The sequence below is a fragment of the Bubalus bubalis genome, chromosome 2 (assembly GCF_019923935.1).
Source record: "Bubalus bubalis isolate 160015118507 breed Murrah chromosome 2, NDDB_SH_1, whole genome shotgun sequence".
In the NCBI taxonomy this organism is placed as follows: Eukaryota; Metazoa; Chordata; class Mammalia; order Artiodactyla; family Bovidae; genus Bubalus; species Bubalus bubalis.
Genome location: NC_059158.1, coordinates 87,028,287 through 87,051,533, shown reverse-complemented (window position 1 = coordinate 87,051,533; position 23,247 = coordinate 87,028,287). Strand labels below are relative to the sequence as shown.

Here is a 23,247-nt window from a genome sequence, read left to right as displayed (position 1 = left end):
GTTCCCGCGCGGCTCGGCCGTCCCGGGAAAGCCACAGGAGGGCGGGCTGGCGGGTGCCCGCCACGCGAAGCAGCTTTGGGCGGTGAACCCTCTGCTGCTCTTGGCTCTCTGGTTCGGGCGGAGACTGAGTTGCTCCGTGGAACCAGTACCAGGAGATCTCTTCTTAACACCTCGGGGTTCCTTTGGGCTTCGTGCTATCTATTTGTGCCAACATCCTTTTAAACTGGTTCTTTTCTCTATCCCTCTTTAAATTCTTTCTCATTTTAAAATTATTGGCATGGATTCTTTTTCTCTCCTCCAGATTATATAAACATTACACACACACACACACACACACACACACGAGTCTTCCATAAAGATCACTGCGTTGACACCACTTCCACTCTGTCTCCCCAGATCAGCGCTTTTAGCGAACCCATTTTCGCGAGGATTCGGCCCTCTCTTTTCCTGGCGAGGCTTTTGAACCTGTCGCCAAGGCCGTACCTCGGAGAGAAGGAAGTGCAGTGGGACGTGAGGGATGCATGGCGACTGCCCCCAGTTAGATGCTCTTCAGATAATCTGCGACCAAGCTCGCTGATTAAATATTTAGGAAAGACCTCGTAAACATCACTGCAAATACATTAAGGCACTTCAACCCGACAGCTTATGATTATTTCAAAACTTAAAAAGGAGATCATTGATTGTCACTGTTTCTGTGCTCAACCAAGAAACCGAATCTTCCCGAGGTGGGTGGATGGGGTGGCTGAATTGCTTGCTTTTCTCCTCCACGACTCCCCCTTCCCGCTCACTTTCATGGCTATGGCGCTCAGTAGCAGTGATTTATTTATTTCTGTATGGAGTTAAAAGGGTGTGCGTTGGTGGGGGTGTTCTTTGAGGACACGCAGGACCTGACCACAAAGGACTGGCTCAGGTGTCTTGCTTCTGTATTAACTGGAAAAGACAGACTCTGGAACTTTTACAGGGCGAGAAGAGGCCACCGGCTCGCGCTTTGTATACTTTGCACTTGAAATCGTTACATTCAACTGAATATTTGGCTCATTCAGATCCGAAAAGTCTCCTAGCATCGTCAAATTCCCTCCTCCGCCCCTCAGCTCCAAAGGAGGGGGAGGGGGAAGGTAGGAAATGTTTAGTAAATTGCACATCTTTGAATCTTCCTAAAGCAGTGGTCACAAAGCTTAAAGGTGACACAACAGTGCTCACGTAAAACCAACACACATTCCCCACCCCCCTAAACCAACAATAAAATCATCCCCTTCAATTTGCCATGATCGCTGCGACCAGGAGCCAGGTGATTATCCTAATTAATGTCTATCTAATTAAATTACTGTCAGCAGTTAACCAATGGCAGGAGCCGTTTCATCGGCTGCACAAGCAGCAAGATCAAAAGTGAGCCTTTTCTGATTGCTGCATAGTGTCAATTGGCCAATCTCTTCTCCCAGGGAAAAAAAAAAAGTAAATCAAACCTTTGAGAAGCATTTGCTGGTTGAAGTGCTTTCTGTCTAGTGAGGGGGTCTGTGGATTTCTAGTTTATGATAAATAGGACTTTAAAAACCAGGGACAGGAGGGCGAGTGTTCAGGTTCTAGAGCTATGCAGCTGGAGCACTGCCTTTCTCCTTCTATCATGCTCTCCAAGAAATTTCTCAATGTGAGCAGCAGCTACCCACATTCAGGCGGATCTGAGCTTGTCTTGCACGATCATCCCATTATCTCGACCACTGACAACCTGGAGAGAAGTTCACCTTTGAAAAAAATTACCAGGGGGATGACGAATCAGTCAGATACAGACAATTTTCCTGACTCCAAGGACTCACCAGGGGACGTCCAGAGAAGTAAACTCTCTCCTGTCTTGGACGGGGTCTCTGAGCTTCGTCACAGTTTCGATGGCTCTGCTGCAGATCGCTACCTCCTCTCTCAGTCCAGCCAGCCACAGTCTGCGGCCACTGCTCCCAGTGCCATGTTCCCGTACCCCGGCCAGCACGGACCGGCTCACCCCGCCTTCTCCATCGGCAGCCCCAGCCGCTACATGGCCCACCACCCGGTCATCACCAACGGAGCCTACAACAGCCTCCTGTCCAACTCCTCACCGCAGGGCTACCCCGCCGCCGGCTACCCCTACCCACAGCAGTACGGCCACTCCTACCAAGGAGCCCCGTTCTACCAGTTCTCCTCCACACAGCCCGGGCTGGTGCCTGGCAAAGCGCAGGTGTACCTGTGCAACAGGCCCCTTTGGCTGAAATTTCACCGGCACCAAACGGAGATGATCATCACCAAACAGGGAAGGTAATGTTACATTCTTGGCTGCCGCTGCTCCAGGCGCGGCCGGGGGGCATGTGTACCCGGGCTGTGACCGCCGCGGCAGCGAGGATTTGGGGTCGGGAGCGGAGTGGAAGGCGCTCTGGCGCGTCCTAGAGTTGGCTGGTGTTGGAAAAACGGAAAGTGGAAGGTATAACCACCGCGGTGATGTCGGGGAGCGGGGCGGGGGGCGGGGGGGTTCCCGCTCTAGAAAGGTGGTCGGAGAGCCAGTCAGTGGCCGGAGAAAGGAGAGAGAGAGAGGGGGAGAGCCCTGGCCTGTGGCCGGGAGATGGGAGGGAGGCATCAATGCCCGATACACCGACAGGTGGAGATTCGGGTCGCCAACCTCGCTTTCCACCTGGGCAGTGATACCTGCCGACTTCCCATTCCAGTTCATCCGCCGATCTCCCAGACTTTAGTCCCTCTTCTTTTTCTCCCCCACCACCCTATTTCCGATCCAGCAAACGTTCGCTCATCGATGCTGAGAGAATAAGTTTTGCTTTGCTATCTGGCGCCGCGCTTCTTGCATTTAATCTTTAACATTTATGTTTTTTTCCCCCTTGTTGTCTCCCCCCTCCCTAATTTAAATAGGCGCATGTTTCCTTTTTTAAGTTTTAACATTTCTGGTCTCGATCCCACGGCTCATTACAATATTTTTGTGGATGTGATTTTGGCGGATCCCAATCACTGGAGGTTTCAAGGAGGCAAATGGGTTCCTTGCGGCAAAGCGGACACCAATGTGCAAGGCAAGTCCTTCCAATTAACACGTCTTCCTGACACTTATTTAGGTGAGAATGATTAATTAAAGCCTTTGTGGACTGGCTCGAGCGACTTTTAAAACGATCGGCCAATGACTTCTAAAAGGAAACTAGGAGGATAGGGGGAGAGACTGAGCGACGAGAAGGGGGAGGATTATGCAAAAGCTATTTTAATCATTCCCAGTTAATAGGAAGAAAGCGCGGCCTTAAAAAAGCCCAGCTAATGGGCCTTACTGTGGAATAAGGGGTGTGTGTCTATGTATGTGTGTGTGTCCAACGTGGTGAGGAGTTGGGACTGGGCAGTGCCCCGGGCACATGTAAACAACTTGTCTCTTTCTCTAGGAAATCGGGTCTATATGCATCCGGATTCCCCCAACACGGGGGCTCACTGGATGCGTCAAGAAATCTCTTTTGGAAAATTAAAACTTACAAACAACAAAGGAGCGTCCAACAACAATGGGCAGGTCAGTGGCTCAAGCGCTCATTTCTCTCTCTCTCACACACTCACTTATACACACTCGTTCCTGCCTAAGATCCAGTTCACTTTAAATTAACATGAGGAACGACACGTTTCTTTGCTTCATTAAAAATACTTTTTAAAAATTCTATTTCCCTCTTCCCAAATTATATTAAGCTACAAAGTTGTTCTTGTTCCCCCTTCCCCCCTCCCTCGCCCAATTACCGAGTTCCCAACCTTCACAAGTACAAATATTTGGTTGATTTTGAGAAGGAAACGCGCAGGATCTGCAGATTGTGAAAATCTTTGTTGCTCCTTAAAGGAGAATTGGCAGAAGGGCCCTGAGGATTGGGCGGTCGGGTTCGGTTTTCCTCTGGTGCTCGGGCGTTGCGTGCTCCGGTGGAAAGGGGACAGGTCTGCTTCCACCAGCCAGTCACCAGTCGGGCGAGGCCCGCGATTAGTTTCCCGGGACGGCGGGCTCCTCGCAGACTCCACACGGCCCGCGGTTCACAGCCCCATGCGCGCAGACCGCACTAACGTGCCGCCGGGCGCTTCCCTTTCTTCCCGCCGGACAGATGGTGGTTTTGCAATCCTTGCACAAGTACCAGCCCCGCCTGCATGTAGTGGAAGTGAACGAGGACGGCACGGAGGACACCAGCCAGCCCGGCCGCGTGCAGACGTTCACTTTTCCCGAAACTCAATTCATCGCCGTCACTGCCTACCAGAACACCGATGTAAGGAGGCCTGGGGGCTGGGCGCGCCGCGGGCGACGCAGGCTTTCCCCGGCCCGCGGCGGTACGGGGGGCCATCCCCGGCTCGGGCACCAACATCCGCCACAGCTGGCTCTGCTGTGCCTTTTAAAAGTAGGGCTAGGGGCCTGCTGGGCACCTTCCTTGTATACCTAACCGGTGGGAAAACGCTTCCTATTTGTCTCCGACGCGGGTCACCGGGCCACCTTCAAGGTGACCAGGATTTCTAGAGCCTCTTGGGAATTTTGATTTAGTTTTCAAACATCAGTTTCTGGGTTATCGAAAGAAACGCACATTCATGATTTAAAAACTAAAATAAATCAAATTACTGGGGACTATGGAATGAGCTTCCTAGCACTCATTTGCAAGTTTGCAAAAACTTATTTTACTACTGTTGATTTGACTACTAGAAGTGATAGTGTTTCTTTTAAAACAGGAAAATATCATAAATGAAAGATATGCATTTATTTTCAATCAAAACTGATTTCAAGATGCAACTTGTGGGTTCTTCAAGTTGTGTATTAGAAGCAACTAACTTAAAAATATGATGAAGCATTTAAGATAGGCAACATTTTTTAGGAATGAATTCAAGTGCCCCTTAAAAATTTTTGCCTGAGTAAGTGCATTTACATAACAAGCCTTTTTTAAAATGAGCATTTTGAACCAGTTCAGGACAAATGGGAGAGCTAATGGAAAGCTATACTTTAGTTTTAGTCACCATTAATTTAAACATAACTTTCATCAAACTTTTTTCACCTTTCCACCCATTACCTCAAAAATTTCAGTTAGGGAAACTCTGCTATTTAATAAAATTGTAGGCCTTTAGCCCCTGTAAAAAGTGGCAGATGATGTATTCTTAAACACCGAATCTGCTTTGTATAAAAAGTAAAATTATATTAATCTTTTTTTCTCTTTTCCAGATTACACAACTGAAAATAGATCACAACCCCTTTGCTAAAGGATTTCGGGATAATTATGATACGTAAGTAGTTTTGCACCTTTCTTCTCAAATTTGTGGAATTGGGCTTTGGGTCAAAGGTGGATTGTTTTGTACAAGGCTTTTGGAAGCTAGAAAGTGTGAAAACAAAGTTGTTTCCTGGGTTTTCCCTTTCTTTTTTGATGGTCCTCTTCTCTCTGGTGACCTGGCTTGGTACTTCTGTGTTTGGGTCAAAGGTTTCCTCCACCTATTTTTAGCTTTCATATGAATTACAAAGTTGCTGGCGGGGACCCTGGGGCTGGCTGGCTGGGGAAGCTGCCCTGGTTCCCGGTATGGGGAGTTGTGTGTGGTGCTGCAGATGCTCAGCTCAGATTGTCTGTGTCTGAAACCGCCCGATTCTGCCTGAAAGTGCATGTGGCTCTGGCAGTTGTTACAGTCTCCTTGGCATATGTGACTTTTATTTACCCATTTCCAAGTTTTGTGTAATAGCTTTTCCTGTGCAAGTTTACCATGGACTGAATAAAAATGTGCACCCATTACAGGCAAGTTCACGAGCACAGCTGATGGTGCAGTCATTTCAGGCTTTGGGAAGGACCCAGGTGCTGTTATAGTGTATTATTTATGCTTTGAAAGAAAAATATTTCCTCTTTTATCATTTGTATCTAGGTGTGTTTTAATTAAATGTGCTGGTTTCCTTTTCTCCAGGCCTCCCTTATCTATCTCCATTTCTTGTCTATCAAAATGCTGTCCTCTGGGGGCAACAGTAGGTGTAAACTGAACCCTTCCTGGGCTTGTTCTGGCGCTCTCTCGCTCAGAGGCTCAGAGCCCAGGTACAGTGCCGAGGAGTTCTCAAAGAGTTATAGGGCAAGATCTAAATCTGGACTGTGGGGATCCCTTCACTTTTGTCTGACTATATAAGGAAAGGATACATTAATTTTAATTTCATGGCTTGCATTAAGTGCTGGGGCTAGAACTACAGAGTTGAAGCTATCTTTGATTAGGAATAGATTAAATTTGTGGAGGAGACAAGTGGCTCTCTCCGGGTAGATACCAAACTTCCCTCCTGATATTTTTATAAGAAATTGAAGAGAATCCTCAACAGTTATACACTGTAACTATTAAGTTAGTTATACACTATAACTATACAGTTATACACTGTAACTGTCAAGTGTATCCTTCAAAAGTGATCCAAAGGAAGCAAGCCTCATCAGTATGATTCCCCAGGAAAAAAAGAAAAAAAGAAAAACTTGGCTCCTCACAGTCTAAAAAGGTGGGCTCAGCACGGTGGAAAGCGTGAGGCCCAGGAGACCAGAGATACTGGTCTCTGTACTAGGGGGGGTCTTGTAGATTTTGAGCTTTTAATTCTGCTGCGAACATCTGTTCCAAAGCATTTTATTTTGCACAAATCAATTCGGTAATCCCAAGTGGCTTGGGACCTGGATGGGCATATAAACTGTATCTTTTGCAGATTGTTTTTTTTTTTTTTTCTTTTCCTTTTAAATGTGGTGGTAAACAGAGAAGATATTTGCACCTTGCTGGTTATGTTCCCTTCCTGCCTCCCTCTACTTGTTCTTATTTGAGGCTGGAATTAAGTTTCAGGAGGGAAATTTTGTTCAGTCAGCAAACTGCATCCGAGCAGCCACCGCATAACCCTCATCTGTCCCTCTTCTGGCTGACTTCTGTTGGAAAAGCCACTTCTGTTTGATTCTTAAGTCACTATATATTTATCATAAAAAGCTTCTTTAGCTATGCGAATAGCTGTCTTAGAGATTTATGGCTTAGTGTAGAATGGTTTTTGACACTCTTTCCACCTTACCTTGGTTATTTGGGCCTGGCTCACTTTTGGAGAAACAGGGAGAGCAATAAAGAGTTCAGGGGGACCAGGGTGTTTGCTTGGCCACTCACTAGGGAATCTCCTCCCCTAAGTATTGAGGTCTGACAAGACCCCAAAGTATTGAGGTCTGACAAGTTTCTCTTTCAAAACAGTCTGTTGATTAAAGATTAAAACATTTATGTGTGAGCTAAAAAAGGGAGTCATGTGTGTGATGTGTATGAGAAAATACATCTACCAATCTTGATCCAGTCTCTGGTTCCTTCTCAATTCTAATGGGATCTTATAGGCCCCTGTGGGGCCTAGAATGAACCTTTGATTATCTTATCTAAGGTAATTTCCAGTAACACAATCACTGTCTGTGGTTGGGCAAGTTATTTAACTTTCCTTTGACTCAATTTCTTCATCTGTAAGGTAGGATAATAATGGTACCTAACTTGGAAAATTGCGATGGTTAAATAATGATCTGTACAGCCCTAGACAAGGGTGCCTGGAACATAGTCAAGTTGTATAAGGATGAGCTGTTACCAGTGGGAGATTCTTGGCGGAGGTTGATAATTGTACTTTTAAGAGTTTGCCCACATTTTTTTTTCCTTTTTTTTTTTTTTTTTTTTTAACAGTAACAAATCAAAAGCTGGGGAGAGAAGCTCAAAGAATACTTTTCCTCTGTAAAATAATTTTATTGATTGATGACTTTATTTCCACGTAGTAATTCTAGTTTGTATGGTTGGGGGGGCGGTGGTTAAAGGAGCACACAGGGGAAAACAACAGACAGTAAGTGCCATGGAGGCTTCCAGCAGTAACCCTCGGGTCTCAGAAGACTGTCCAAGGCCAGTGTGATGCTCACTACCGGGGGGGGGTCCCCGCGTGTGTGTCAGATGGAAGAAAGTGGTCTTAAAAGAGTGTAATAGGTAACCGGTTTAGAAATTTCACTCAGAAATTCTCACCGCAGAAGAAAGGCCCACTGGGCAAAAGCCACCTGAGCCCCTGGGCAGATCTGCCTCAATGTGTGCACATATATTGGAGAAGTGGGTGAGCATCCCCTGCTGTGCTCTTCTCTCGGCCCTCTGTGCACTCGGTGAGACCAATCGGTTCCTTTATAATTTCACGATTTATTTTGGAGAGGATGCAAGTCTGTGACCTTTTGTCTGTCTTTATCCAGGACGGCAGGTTACACGTGGAGAGTGTGGGGGTGGGCGACCAGGGGTGGTCTTCTCTTTAGCGCCCCCGAAAGGACCTTGCGCCACCCTTCGGTTCTCTCTCTCTCCCTCCCTCGCAGGATCTACACCGGCTGCGACATGGACCGTCTGACCCCCTCGCCCAACGACTCCCCGCGCTCGCAGATCGTGCCCGGGGCCCGCTACGCCATGGCCGGCTCTTTCCTGCAGGACCAGTTCGTGAGCAACTACGCCAAGGCCCGTTTCCACCCGGGCGCGGGCGCCGGCCCCGGGCCGGGCACGGACCGCAGCGTGCCGCACACCAACGGGCTGCTGTCGCCGCAGCAGGCCGAGGACCCGGGCGCACCGTCGCCGCAGCGCTGGTTTGTGACTCCGGCCAACAACCGGCTGGACTTCGCCGCCTCGGCCTACGACACGGCCACGGACTTCGCGGGCAACGCGGCCACGCTGCTCTCGTACGCGGCGGCGGGCGTGAAGGCGCTGCCGCTGCAGGCGGCTGGCTGCACGGGCCGCCCGCTCGGCTACTACGCCGACCCGTCGGGCTGGGGCGCGCGCAGCCCACCGCAGTACTGCGGCGCCAAGTCGGGCTCGGTGCTGCCCTGCTGGCCCAACAGCGCCGCGGCCGCCGCGCGCATGGCCGGCGCCAACCCCTACCTGGGCGAGGAGGCCGAGGGCCTGGCCGCCGAGCGCTCGCCGTTGCCGCCAGGCGCCGCCGAGGACGCCAAGCCCAAGGACCTGTCCGACTCCAGCTGGATCGAGACGCCCTCCTCTATCAAGTCCATCGACTCGAGCGACTCGGGGATTTACGAGCAGGCCAAACGGAGGCGGATCTCGCCCGCCGACACGCCGGTGTCCGAGAGCTCGTCCCCGCTCAAGAGCGAGGTGCTGGCCCAGCGGGACTGCGAGAAGAACTGCGCCAAGGACATAGGCGGCTACTACGGCTTCTACTCGCACAGTTAGGCCGGCCTTGCCCGCCCCGGCCCCGCGCCCCGCCGCGGCCCGGCCCTTGCCGGCTCCTCGCGCCTCTCCCCCTGCGCCTCCTGCTCACGCCCCACCTCGCGCACTCCCTCAGTTTATTTGACCCTCGAACACCGTCTGCAGCGAATTAGTACAGGTCTCCAGAGTGTGATTTTAACCTTTTTTTTTTTTTTTTTTTTGCACAGCAGTTTCTGCAGTTAACGCACCGACCTTCAACTTGGCTGTAAACCTTTTTGGTTTGCCTACTTACTCTCCTTCTGTGAAGTTATCCTAACAGTTCCCCATCCCCTCGTCTTTTTCTCACCCTCTCCTTGTCTTTCTCCTCATGAAACTCTTCACCTTTAGGAGACCTGGGCAGTCCTGTCAGGCAGCAGCGATTCCGACCCGCCAAGTCTCGGCCTCCCCATTAACCGTAGGATGTTGACTGTAGAACCTGGACCCACCCAGCGCGTCCTTTCTTATCCCCGAGTGGATGGATGGATGGATGGTAGGGATGTTAATAATTCTAGTGGAACAAAGCCTGTGAAATGACTGTATATAGTGTTAATTTATTGTAACGAATGGCTAGTTTTTATTCACATTGTCAAGGCACAAAACCAGTTCACGCTTAAACTTTCTCATTCATTTCTTTTCCTTTTTCTCCAACTCCCCCCGCCCCTGAAAATGTTTTCTTGTGAGATTATTAACAGTATTCTAAGAGGCTCTGGAAACTCGAAAGACTAGATAATGAAGAGTTTCTCACTTCTCCTCAATCCACTGCATGAAATAACTACCCTGTGCCCTACTGCACTCAAATAGCTAAGGAGAATCTGATCAAACACCTGTAAAGGATAGGTGTCTGTTCATAGGCAAGTCGATTAAGTGGCATGATGCCTGCAAAGCAAAGTTAACGAGTTACATGTTTTTTCCCCCTTCCTTCTAAATAGAATAGCTCGACATCAGCAATATTATTTTGCCTTATTTGTTTTTCCCCAAAGTGCCAAATCCATTACTGGTCTGTGCAGGTGCCAAATACGCTGACAAACTGTTTCTGAATATCTTTCAGTCCCCCTCCACCTTTATATGCTGTAAATCTTTGTAATGAATATTCTACTAATGATATAGATGACTGAATTGTTGGTTAACTATAGTGTAGTCTAGTGAAGATGAATTGTGTGAGTTGTATATTTTACTGCATTTTAGTTTTGAAAATGATTTCCCCGCCACCTAGAAACAGCTGAAATTTGACTTCCTTGGGAAAACACTAGCATTAATGCAAGTAAGACTGTTTATTTCCCCCTCTAAGTCTTGTTATATTTGATAAGGAGCATTGATCCCCCTGAAAATAGATTAGTAGAATTTCTAATGTTGTGTAGCAAACCTATACTTTTTTTTTTTTGTACTTTAAAACTAATGTGAAATATGCATCATACACAATACTCAATCTAGATTCCAGTCCATTGGGGGGATTTTTTTTCCTAATAGGAATTCAGGGTCTAAACGTGTGTATATTTTGGCTCTTCTGTAAATCTAATGTTGTGATTTTTATATTTGTTTCGTTTTGTCTGTGAACTGAATAATTTATACAAGGACACACTCCATTGAGAAACGTTTTGTTTTTTGCTCGTTTGTATTGTCTGTGTATAACAAGTAAAATAAATCTGGTAAAACTCTATGGTGTTTGAAAGCAGTTTACAGTTTGAAAATTTAATTAGAGGTGATTATTTTTAAGGGCTGAGGAAGAATAGCCTGTCTCTACTCCAATATGGGGCAGTCTGTGTAGTGGGAACTATATCCCATTTTTCTCTTAAATTTGTTAATATACCACTACCAGTAATTACTTTTTTCTGTCTTATTTACAACTACTTAGTTCCCTGTGAGTCGAGTTCACTTTGTTACACTCGTTTTTTTTTTTCCCTTCAGGAAAATGTACACGCTTTCTTATATCTGTAAGTAGGAAATAACATGAGCAGGAAATGGAGGGTCCTTAATAAGAAATTAAATATTTCTTGAAATTTCACAAAGTCAAGAGGGAGGCTTTCGGCAAGAGAAGAGTGTAATTTAAATGCTTGTCAAAATAGGCTGTTGACCGCAGCTTTACTCAGATATTGAAAATTCCGGTCTTTAAATACAAGGCCTTGGAGTTGTGTGGTGAATCCGTAAATGAAAACAGAGAATGGCCTACATTTCTTGACTGGATTATTTTGGGGGGATAGGGAGGGGTTGGAGTGGGGAAAGTACTCATAGAGCAAACTCATGAAAGGTCGATATTTAACCAGTGAGCTTAAAACTTGCTTTAGGAGGTTATCTGTGGGGCACCACTCCATCTCTTCTGCAGTGGACTTCCTGCGCCCATCCAGCCCAAGCCAGGTCCCCATCCCTTGAGAAAAAGTGCAGAAATGTGGATATTCCAGCTGGGAGGGGGCTAGTTGCGTCTTAGTCAAGGGGTCCACAGAGCTCTATTTTACTCTTGTCTCCAGAGAAGGAGATCCAAGAAAGGTGGAAAATGGTTCAGCATTCTTGTTTGGCCTAGGCCAGTCTCAAGTTCTGGGGCGAAATTTACCACCATCCAGAGATGGTCCTGTATCCCCTTTGCAATTTGACAGATGAAAAGAGGCTTCAAAGTACCAATTAAAATGAAAATTGGAGTGGGGGGGGAGCAAAACCGATTTGCCTTCCTTGGGTAATTTGGCCACTAGACGGCGTTCCGCCGAGTTTTGTCTGCCACATAGAAAAGCGATGACTGATTTTCCTTTGTGTTTGTTTCTCCCGGATCACACCTAAGAACTAAACAAGAGGACAAAAAGTACAGAACAGGGGGTCTGCGTGGCGAGTTAAGTGGAGCGGTGTATTCTTGTAATCATTCTGTGGCCCTGCGCTCCTGCGACCTCGGTGCCAGCGAGCAGGAGGCGCACGTGCAGTCGGGAGGCCCGGGGGCGCCCAGGCCGAGGGCGAGGGGCTGCCGAGCCGCTAAGGGTTCCGGGGAGTGAGCCTGGAGGTCGGGGCGCGGCGCCGGGTCAGGCCCGCCACCCTGGGGCCAGAGTCACCGCGAGCAAAGGAGTCGGTGTCATGTGCGGAAACGAAGCTCTTAGAAGCCGAGGATAGATTTCACAGGAACGTAGTGCCTTGTACTGAAAGACGCACTTAGCTGCTATTAGGAAGTACTTAAAAAAATTGGGGAGGTCGTTTCCCTTGCAGCTCTGCACCATCTGCTGTGTGGACTGAGTCAGCGTGAGGTAAATTTGCAGCTCCGCGCTCCTCTCGGAGGCAGTGTGCTTTCCTGTCCCTTTCAAGCATGATCGTTTCTCCTGGCTTACAAGGAGTCTTGGGTGTCTAGTGAAGTGACACTGTCAGTGTGTCCGAGAAGCTGCTGCTGTTTCAAGGAAATCAGAGCGTTTTGGGGGAGGGCCTGCGGGAACCAGAGTTCGCGTCCCGGGTTAGATTTCCAGTTGCCTTTTTATCTCCCTGAAGTTAGGAGTCAGGGTAGGGACGGAGAAGGATGACGAATCCTCCCCGTAAACTGCAGATTTTCTGTTTTCAAAAGTGGCTTTTCAAAAAGAGGAAGAGAAAAAGACGAGCGTGCGGCTCTTTATTCTGGCTCAAGCCTTCCCGCCACTCGCGTCGCGCGCCATCTTAACTCCTTGCCCACCAGCAGGTTGGGGCCGAGCGCGGCGGGCCGGCGCCGCTGGAGCCCAGAGATGCTGCGCCCTAGGTGCCTCACCTTGGGGCCGAAGCCGCGGGGTCAGGGCAGCCGACTGGCGGGCACTGAGCGCGCTGTGATCGAGGGCATTCGGGAGCCCAGGCCGGCGGGGTCGGACGACCCTACGAGCTCGGCCGGCCTGCGGCGGCTCCGAAGGCCTGGTCCCGCCGCTGAGCCTGGGCCCAGGCTCTCTGGCTTCGCCGTTGGGTGGGCGCACTGCTCTCTTCTGGCTGTTCCAGCCGCGGGTTCCAGGCCGCGAGTCCAGACAGGGATCCAGGCCGCGGGTCTAGACAGGGGGCCCAGCGCGGTTCTCCTGTTCCTTCAAGAGCCTGGTCCAGCGTGGCTCCCGGCCTCGCCTTCTAGCCTTGGGTGCGGCCCTCCTGAGCATGTGGCTCCGCCAGAACCAAGCCAGGCAACCTACTAGGATTTAGGACATGGAAGCCTTTTTAGGCCTAGGGGAAATTTACTGGGTTTGTTTCAAAAAAAATCAGGTCGTTTCTGACTCTTTAGGACTGACTTACATCCCCCGAGCTCTTAAAATGTTGTAATTTAGGGTCTACAGAGAACTTTATGAACCTTCTTCCCTCCTGAACTTACATTTTCTTATAAATCCTGCTGTTAAAACTGGTTTACTTAGGACCCACTTTTTTTTTTTTTTTTGGTGATGTTAAGTATCTATTCTTTTAGTACTGAAGCCTTCAGGGATGTTGTACTTTCTGTTTAGGGTTCAGGCTTGGAAAAAAAGCCTTGTTAAATAGATGTCGTTACATTCCTGGAGAATGTAAAATGCATTGTAGCAATATTTGGGCAAGGTACTTGTGTCCATGGTGATTTTATAAAATACTCTGCTTGTCCTCTGGTGCAGCCCCTCTTCTGTCTGTATATGAGTTCTTTTATCATGTATGTTTTAGCCATGGAGATGGGAAAAATCACAGAGCTTATGATCTTGTGTGAAAACAGACCAGTCTAGGCCCCCAAAGGAAACAGTATCAATTATTTTTATTTTTAGAATTAAAACAAAACAAAAAACTTACTTTGAAGAAGTCAGCAGCTTTAAAGACCAATGATAAGAATTCAGTTTTTAAGATATTTAATTTACTCTGGTGTGTGGGCAATTGCTTGGTTAATTTTAATATTTTAAAAAGTGTTCTTAATATTAATAGAATCAATCTTTTAAAAGGTGGCTGAGAATTTTTAAGCAAGTTGAATCCGTATGATTTGTTGAGTTAACAATCTGAGTGCAAGATTTACTTTTGGGCAGTTAGATTTTCTTTTGCCAGAACAAGATACGTTTCTCAAGGAAGACAGAAACAAAGTAGGCAGGATTTTAGACATTGGATTATACTTGATTTAATTCTGTTGCTTTGGGATTTGTGTCTTCCTGGTTCTGGTCTTCAGCTTGTAAATTAGGTTGCAGCATATTTAAAAATATATTCACTTGAAAGAAAACCCCACTGCTTTCACAATAAAGTAAACTTGATGGTATACAAGTCACTGGTCTCATCTGAGATGATTATATCTGCCTTGCATGTATTTTACACCCACAGTATGGTTTGCAGCAGTGTTCAAGGCATAGCGTGAAAAATTTGATTTGAATAGTTCCATTAAAGCAATGAAAAAAAAAAAAAAAACCATGGCCTAATAGACCTTCTAGTGATAGCTCCCCCTCTTAGTATGCTAACTCTGAAATAAATATGTGATCTAGTATTAGGAACATAGCATTTATAAGACCCTTGCTGGTAATATTTAATTTAATAAACATACAAACTGTGACAGTATTAATGTGATGAAGCTTGTACCACAAGCTGATTCTTTCAGGTTGTTTGACGTATTACTTATCACTAGATTCCTTATAAACATATGCTGTGATTTATAACTGGAACTTTAAAGTTATTTTGGATTTTAACTCTGAAAATACCTATATGACAAGGTACTCATTACATATATAAATCATTTATATTTGTATATCTTGGCAAACCTTTTGAGGAAGAAGAGGGAATTTATGAAGGGAGAGCATCTCTAGGGCTATATCTCTGGTTATTTTAGCTAATATAGTTATTTTGTTCAACTATAGTAGGAAAAATATAAGATTAAGTTTTGGGACAAGAGTTATACTTATTTAGTATATATATGTCTTGCCTGGGAAATCTCATGGACAGAGGAGCTTAGTGGGCTACAGTCCATGGGGTTGCAAAAGAGTTGGACATGACTTCGTGACTGAATAACAACAAAAACATGTCATATATGTGTGTTATATATGTGTTCAGATACACACTTGAGTTTCAAGAAATGGCAAATTAATGGAACTTTCTGATTGAAAGGATCTTCCTAGCTCACATTTCAACTTTTAAGATGTATTTGTCTTTTATTTTGTCATTCCTAGTATGAAGGGGAAGGCATTTTTCAATCTTAGGATAATTCAGAAGCAATTTTTTGGTTCTCGGTTAATTCAGTCTCATCTTAAAAGTTCAAATTTAGCAAAGCACATGTTCCCTTGTTCATGCCAAGTGTGATAAAAACTAGTCGAAAAATAAAACTATTGCAAACAAGTAGAGCACTGCACTTCACTGCATTCTGTACAGGCCACATCATTTCCAGGTCTGATGTCACTGCCTACTGGGCTGCCATTTGTGGGTACAAGTAAGGCAGCCTTTAAAAGTTGATAGAAGGAACTGATGTTTCAGATATGTGTGTCTGAACTGTGTGTGTGTGTTTTAAATATCCTTTTTGAATAGTGATATGCACACTTGTGAGCATTCAAACATTTGCCATCTTCTATCAACAAAAGGTTATTCTTTATAGGCTCCAGGATGTTTTTCTCACTCTGCATTGGGAGCTCTTTTCTTTGTATCTAAAACGAATTAGAAAAATCATCTCTCCCACTTTGTAATATAGTCAAATTATAGACTATTCTGTGTAATTATAACTTCTTAATAGTTTAATCTTTCTGTTTACAATATTAGGCTATCACATATATATTTTAACATCCTTGTACTTCAGTGAATGAAACACGTGTTATATAGATTCAGTTTAGGCCATCTGCAATCATCAGTGATATTTTATGAGAGCTTCTCAGTTATTATATGGATTTCTATTATTTTGAATAGCTCACTCAGGAATTTACAAAAGGTGAAACTGTTATTTCAAATAAAAAATGTTTCAAAGGTGGTTAGTGCTTTTATAGCCTGATTTGTTTATTTACCTAAAATTTTATGATATTGTATATAATTTTGTCAGATAATAGCAATGTTTACTATTCAGCACCATCCTGAGAAAATAGAAGCTGTAATTAGGACTCACCCTTTCCTTTCACAGTTTACCTGCCACAGAATGCTATATATTTTGTTCAAATGAAACTTTTTCCTACATCTCTCTTGATTTGCTATGTATATATGTGTTTAATATATATGTATGTGTATATGTATATACATTAATGACTGCATTCTAAATAATTTTTAGAGCTCACTCACCTTTGGGATTGACTCTTAATTTATACTCATATTCGGCTTTGTTCCTGTGAAGAAAGTCAAAGAAACATACTGACTTCCTCCTCAACAAATTTGTTCTTTCCTCCTCCAACTCTGCTGTCTTTCTGACACTCATTTTGCCCTTGTTGACTCTCTTGCCAACAACTTTTTTAAAAAAAAACTTACTCTTCCTTCTCATGCTACCACCCTAAACCTGAATCTTGATAAAATCTATGCCTGATTCAGCAGAGTTTATTTCAGATCAGAATTTTTATGCTTTCCCCAAAAGCAGTTGTGAAGTTTTCAGGACAAATATCAGATACAATTTGTCTTTTTATTTAACTGCACCCCCATTGGGGTTTTTTGTTTTTTAATTTTGTGCTTTTTTGTTTATTTATTTCTAATCACTTCTCTCAATATTCACTTTATTATCTGGGCTTTTTTGTGAAAGGACAATATTTTTCTTTTATTGGTATTTCTGTGTTCTTTATCTTGACATTCTTAGCTATGTGAGGCACTCCATTCCCCCTGCTTTCTTTTGTACTTCGGACCCATCTTTCAATGCTTTCTTTGATCCTTTTCAATTCAGCTTCCTCATTTGCACAGACATGAAAATCTTTCTTACTACATTTACCAGTGTGCCCTTAACCAAATGTAATGACCTTGTTACAGACTAATCTTTATTGTCTTAGCTGTTTAAAAATCATAATTAGCCCTTTGGGTGATTCAGAATCACAGATTCTGCAACTCCTTCACTTGCCCTTCCTTCCTCCAGCTTTTCTTTCGTGGGTCTCTATGCTTGCTTGTTTATTTATGCAGTTCCTAGGTTTGCTCTTCACAGAATGTGCCCTCAAATACCTCTTCTAAGGCAACTTGCTGGACATGTGTTATGGCAGAATGAGGTGGGAAAAAGATCTAGTACTAGTTTTCTAATATATACCTTCCACCCATTGCCCAACAACCTTCACCTACTTCATAGTTTCTTACTTCATGTAGCCTGATACATTTTAATTGACATTCTAAATCTTTCTATTTGTCCTTCCCTGAACCATCTGATACAGACTCTTGTTCTCTTGCCCTTAAGTTGAACTGGATGAAGATTAAAATGTATTTAAAAGATTTAATTTTTCTTAGTTGATTTTAACACAGCCCATTAAGGAGATGGGAACGTGAAGTGTATGTGCCAGAACCATTAAGGAGGAAGGCTTTTTAAAAAAAATGACTATACAACTATGTGCACTGTATCTTGTTAATGACATCACTATCAGCCCTTTCTCTGCATAGTTACAAGAAATAAAGTACCAAACCGAAGAGGTTCAGGCCTTTAGATCATGAGAAACAGTTCTACTTGCATAACCACTTTTTAGGAAACTCTTTGCTCCAGAGTTTAAAGTTACACAGATTTTAAATTTCATTTTCAATTCTTTTTACAGATTCTTTACAGTAATCTTTAAAAATATAAATGTGTTAGTCTCTGTGTGTCTGTGTATGACACCATAATGAAACTAGAGAACAAGAACATAAAATTGAGAATAGTGAGTAGGAATTTCTGACAGTCCTTTCATCCTGCAGTCCTAGATACTGTCATAATTGTGTGCTTTTTTTGAGGATCTCTTATTGGAACCTGAATACTTAATAATCTCCTATCTATGAAAATAATTCTATACCTCTGAGCACTAGAGTCAAGAGCCTTTAAATTTATTACTTAATTTGCACACAGTATACTTTGCGTTTGAGTACAAAGTTTGCGTGAATATCACCATATCAATGGAATGTTCACATAATATGACTGAAAATCTGTAGCTGTTGCCAAGGCAATTTAGTATGTGAAATACCTGCCTTAAATTTGTTTTGTAAATATAGGTTTCAGGTTTCAGAGGAACCTGACTTTTAAGGTACAGTAGAAAACACTGGACACAAGACATGCTATTTTTATGATTTTCAGTATCCTCATTTGTAAAATGAAGTGATAAGCAAATCTGTATCTTCCAGTTATATAAAGAATTTAGCTTTTTTGTGGACCTCTGATTTTCCATGCAGTTTGAGTTCACATGTTCTAAGCTACAGTAGAACAATCTCTAGAGCAGTGGCTTTTAAAGTTTTTAAACTGTGAGTCACAGTTTAAATGGGTCTTCCCTGGTGGCTCAGTAGGTAAAGAATCTGCCTGCAATTCAGGAGACCCTGGTTTCATCCCCGGATTGGGAAGATATCCTGCAGTAGGAAATGGCAACTCACTCCAATATTCTTGCCTGGAAGATCCCATGGACAGAGAAGCCTGGAGGGCCATCGTCCTTGGAGTCGCTAGAGTCAACGTGACTTGGCGACTAAACCATCACCACAGTAATAAATAAATACACAAGTTTCACAAAATATTTTCCTTTACCACATTCAACACTCTGATATTTTTTCTTTTATGTTCAACTTTGTTGAAAAGAAACTTTGGTTATGACCTAGTAAATTTGACAGTGACTTGAGGTTTGAGAAACATTGCCTTAGTGATAGTGTTAACTTTACTAGTGTGTAATGTCCTGTTTCCTCTTCTATCTATTTTAATATTTCATTTCTAGAATGGCAGATTATATATATTAGCAAAATAGAATCACTTTTTGTTTAATAACCTACTTGAATATATATGATAAAGGATGTTTTGATATAAAAATCAAGAGACTTGTCATTTACAATATTCTTTCCGTTATGATCTGCAATTAAAAAATTAAGTTCTTTCTCTTTGAGATTGCTAAACTTTATTTAAATCTTAACTTTTAAAATTTTTTGGCATTTAACAATTCTCTCTCTCTCCAATACACAATGGAGAAGGAAATGGCAACCCACTCCAGTATTCTTGCCTGGAAAATCCCATGGATGGAGGAGCCTGGCAATCTATAGTTTGTGGGGTTGCAGAGAGTCGCACACGCCTGAGCAACTTCACAAGCAAGCCAATACACAAACATACTTACTGTAAGCATATTGATTTATTGAAATCAAAGTCACTTCTAGTCTTTGAAATAAACAGGCCCATATCTGCTGGTGTGGTTCTTTGTAGGGACTACCTCTTGCCCTTTTTTGACATGGATGGAGGAAGAGGCTATCAGCATCTCATACCTTTACATCAGTGTTTTCACATTTGAATCATCAAGGGAACTTTTAGAAATTCTGTTTTCTGGGTTTGCACTACATCCCAAATAAATCAGAGTATGAGTGTTTGGTGGTCAGAGCTAGGCAGCAGTGTTTTTAAAAGATTGCTTGGTGATTCCAACGTGCAGCAAAATCTGGAACCACTCCTGTAGGATTTTTTGTTTGTCTGTTTTTATTAAAATGAAAGAAAAGGTAGAACATTTTTCTTTTTTAAATTTAACAGCTATTAACCACAGTGGCAAACTATCTGTCCATTGTAATTTCATGCCTAGGGACTCTGGTGATGGCAACTTTCCTAAAAATAGAAATAAGTTCATAAGATTTTAAAAATAACTATTTTCAAATAACTTTCTTTTTTTTTTTTTTATAAAACGCTGATGGTATGGTCATGTTTTAGAATAGGCAGTTTTTCACCTTGACTGTAAGAGAAGAGCAACCTGGAGAATAAGGTCTTCTCAATTTCTATGTAGAAGAAGCATTTGTACTTCTCCTCTAGCTTATCATGATTAAAATGTGGTGATCAGTGCTGTCTCTGGAACCTCTACAGACATCCATAAGGTAGCTTTTCTCCAGATATACTGAAATCGGAAGGTTGTCCGGAAGTACCGCATGTTTGACATCTGATGTCATTCTCAAAAGAATAAATGCCACGGTATCTAGAATAGTTCTAATCCATGGAACAAATGCAGGATTTGAGGGGGGGAATTCAGTATAGCCATGCCAGCCATTTATCATTTTTCTATTCAGTTATAGAGGGATTACCTCCAAAATGTACTAGATGGAAAAATTTCTTACCCTTAATATAGGCCAGATACAAGCAGCTTACTCAGATAGCTTCATAGTTCATGGCAACCTCCCAAGTCATTCATTTTTAAGTGGTTGCATCCATTTGAGTCATGATGAGAACATCACCCAGCAAACTGAGTCATAAGTTAATTTACATATTTGAGAAGTTGTATTCTGTATATTGCAATAGAAATATCACCTAAATTTTATATTTTTGTTTCATTCAGATTCAAAATCCACGAAAGTATGGAAGGTTATTATTTTCTGTTATTGTCTTTAGGAATAGCAAGTTTGAATTGACCTGTTTGGGTTTACATAATATTTATATATTGGAGCATTATATCATAACTAGCAGATAAGATGAAATGATATCTGTTCATTTGCTGAGAAATGTAATTTAGGATATATAAATTCATCAGCTCTAGGACTAAAAATAGTTAAAACCCAGAAGGTTAAAAGGAAAAAGCTTGATTAAATATATTTTGGGTTTCCTAAACTTAAAGTATTAGAAAAATTATAGTTTTTGTTATATACAAACAATGCAATTTGTTCAGTCTTTAGAAGTCTTCAGGTTCTGGGATTTAAAAATAAAAGAGAACCACAGCAATGAGGAAAGTTAAAGTTATTGATTCTACTTATTTTTTTACACTGCCTACTACCCACCTCTCCAAATGCAGTATTTCATCTGTGCTAGAATTAAGTATTTATTAATGTTCAAGAACTAGGCAGTCATCTGACCATGCCTTATTATAGCTCACTTCTAAATTTAGAAGTGTTTCCAGATTGAAAAATGGTAAAGGGAATAGAGAACAAATGCACAGTTTTTAGTTTACTCCTTGTTTTGGATTTTATATATTTTTTGAAGCTAGATTTTATTATCCTTAGCAGACTGTATTGAGCTTTTTGAGAGAGTGAGGTAAAATTGTGTTAGAATTTTTTGAGATCTGAAGGTTTTATTTGTATAAATATATTTCTTTTGTTTAATTGGCATACTTTCTAGAAATGATATATAGTCAATTTTTAAAAATTCAGACATTTCCTATTTCTGAATTATCTGTGTACATTGCTTCTCACTTGCTTCCATCTGCCAGTCTTTTGATTACTTTTACTCCTTATTTTTACTTGATAAGAAAAAAGGGAAGTTTATGGTAAAAAATGAAATCTGTTTATCAGTGGATGCAATTTGGCAAGAAGGAGGATACAAATATTTCTAAGATGAAATCTTCAGACTAATGGATTTTATTTATTCTTGCTCTTTTTACAGTCTTAAACTACAATTAAAGGTTTTAGTTTATTTTTATTGCAGACTGAAAGCAACATTGTAATAGTTCATTTCATAAAAACCCTAGTGAATATGTACTTCAAGAGTTGTGAATTCTTTAACATGAATGCCTGAACCAAAGCTCAGGATTTCTCTACCATTATTTCAAAAGCCTCCCTGATAGATCTCCATACCAGTTGTCTGAATGCTCCTCTTTTTTCTCTATGGATTGCCAGTTGAAAGATGAATTATAATGGACAATGGTACATGCTCATTTCCATTATGAGTTATGAACAGTGGCACACCCCCATGTCTCTGTATACAGTTACTATAGTTTAGATAAATTTTCTTTCTCTTCTACCACTGTTTTGTGTTCACAACTTTGAGAAATGATAAGTAGCTCCTCTCCACAGAAAGACTGGGGACTCTTCAGTTAAAGTAGGAGAAGGCGATGGCACCCCACTCCAGTACTCTTGCCTGGAAAATCCCATGGATGGAGGAGCCTGGTAGGCTGCCGTCCATGGGGTCGCAAAGAGTCGGACACGACTGAGCGACTTCACTTTCACTTTTCACTTTCATGCATTGGAGAAGGAAATGGCAACCCACTCCAGTGTTCTTGCCTGGAGAATCCCAGGGACAGGAGCCTGGTGGGCTGCCGTCCATGGGGTCGCACAGAGTTGGACATGACTGAAGTCACTTAGCAGCAGCAGCAGCAGCAGCAGTTAAGTTAAAACTGATACAATAAGAACTTTTTATGTTGATCTGAGTATTTTAACATAGCAAGCTCTTGTTGATTGCTTATTATGATAGAGGCTTAGATATAGGCACCATGGAAAATGTAGGATGAATCAAATATGGATTATCTGTGACTTGTGAAATACTATATTGCATGATAAAAAGTGGTGAGTGATGAATTCCAGAAGAGAAGCACAGGTAGAATCCTTTGGGACCATAGAAGAAAATGTGATTACAAATCTAGTTGAGGGAATCATGAAAGGCTTTTTGGGTATGTTACTTGTTGAGCTTGGATTTGCAGAAGTCAGGAGTTGCAAAGACATTCTGGAAAGGAAAAAAAAAGTCTTAGGCCAAGTGTAGGAGGTAGAGAAGCAGAAGCCTATTTGGAAATAGGTGACAGATTTGATGCTTAGGACATTAAGTATAGAGAAGGTAATAGAATGGTAAGTTTGGAAAGACCCGATGCCATAAAATGGATCATCTTGATGCAACACCTTGAGTCTTGCTGCTGCTAAGTCACTTTAGTCGGGTCCGACTCTGTGCGACCCCATAGATGGCAGCCCACCAGGCTCCCCCGTCCCTGGGATTCTCCAGGCAAGAACACTGGAGTGGGTTGCCATTTCCTTCTCCAATGCATGAAAGTGAAAAGTGAAAGTGAAGTCGCTCAGTCGTGTCCGACTCTTAGCGACCCCATGGACTGCAGCCTACTAGGCTTCTCCATCCATGGGATTTTCCAGGCAAGAGTACTGGAGTGGGGTGCCATTGCCTTCTCCAGACCTTGAGTCTTAGGTTAAGACAAACAGGGCTTCTGATTAAATGAAAATAACTCAATTTTATTAAATTTAACTGACTTTTTACTATGAATTCCATTAGAAGAAACCATGTTGTGCTGTTGGCACAACTTAAATTGTTCATTTAATATTTTAAGGCTATATTTCTAAATCAGCACATGATTGCATTCTCCTAACATCTTTACTATTAATATTATATGGGTAAATTATATC

At 42.9% G+C, this 23,247-nt stretch overlaps 1 protein-coding gene across 1 annotated transcript; it reads left to right on the top strand.

Annotated features, from left to right (window-relative positions):
* Nucleotides 1-9,299, top strand: TBR1 (T-box brain transcription factor 1). The gene is made up of 6 exons (XM_006074291.4): nucleotides 1-2,280; nucleotides 2,884-3,038; nucleotides 3,393-3,514; nucleotides 4,083-4,241; nucleotides 5,177-5,238; nucleotides 8,304-9,299. The coding sequence occupies exons 1-6, from the start codon at nucleotides 1,589-1,591 to the stop codon at nucleotides 9,160-9,162; spliced, it is 2,049 nt and encodes a 682-aa protein (XP_006074353.1). The 5' UTR covers nucleotides 1-1,588; the 3' UTR covers nucleotides 9,163-9,299.
* The last annotated feature ends 13,948 nt before the right edge of the window (nucleotides 9,300-23,247 follow it).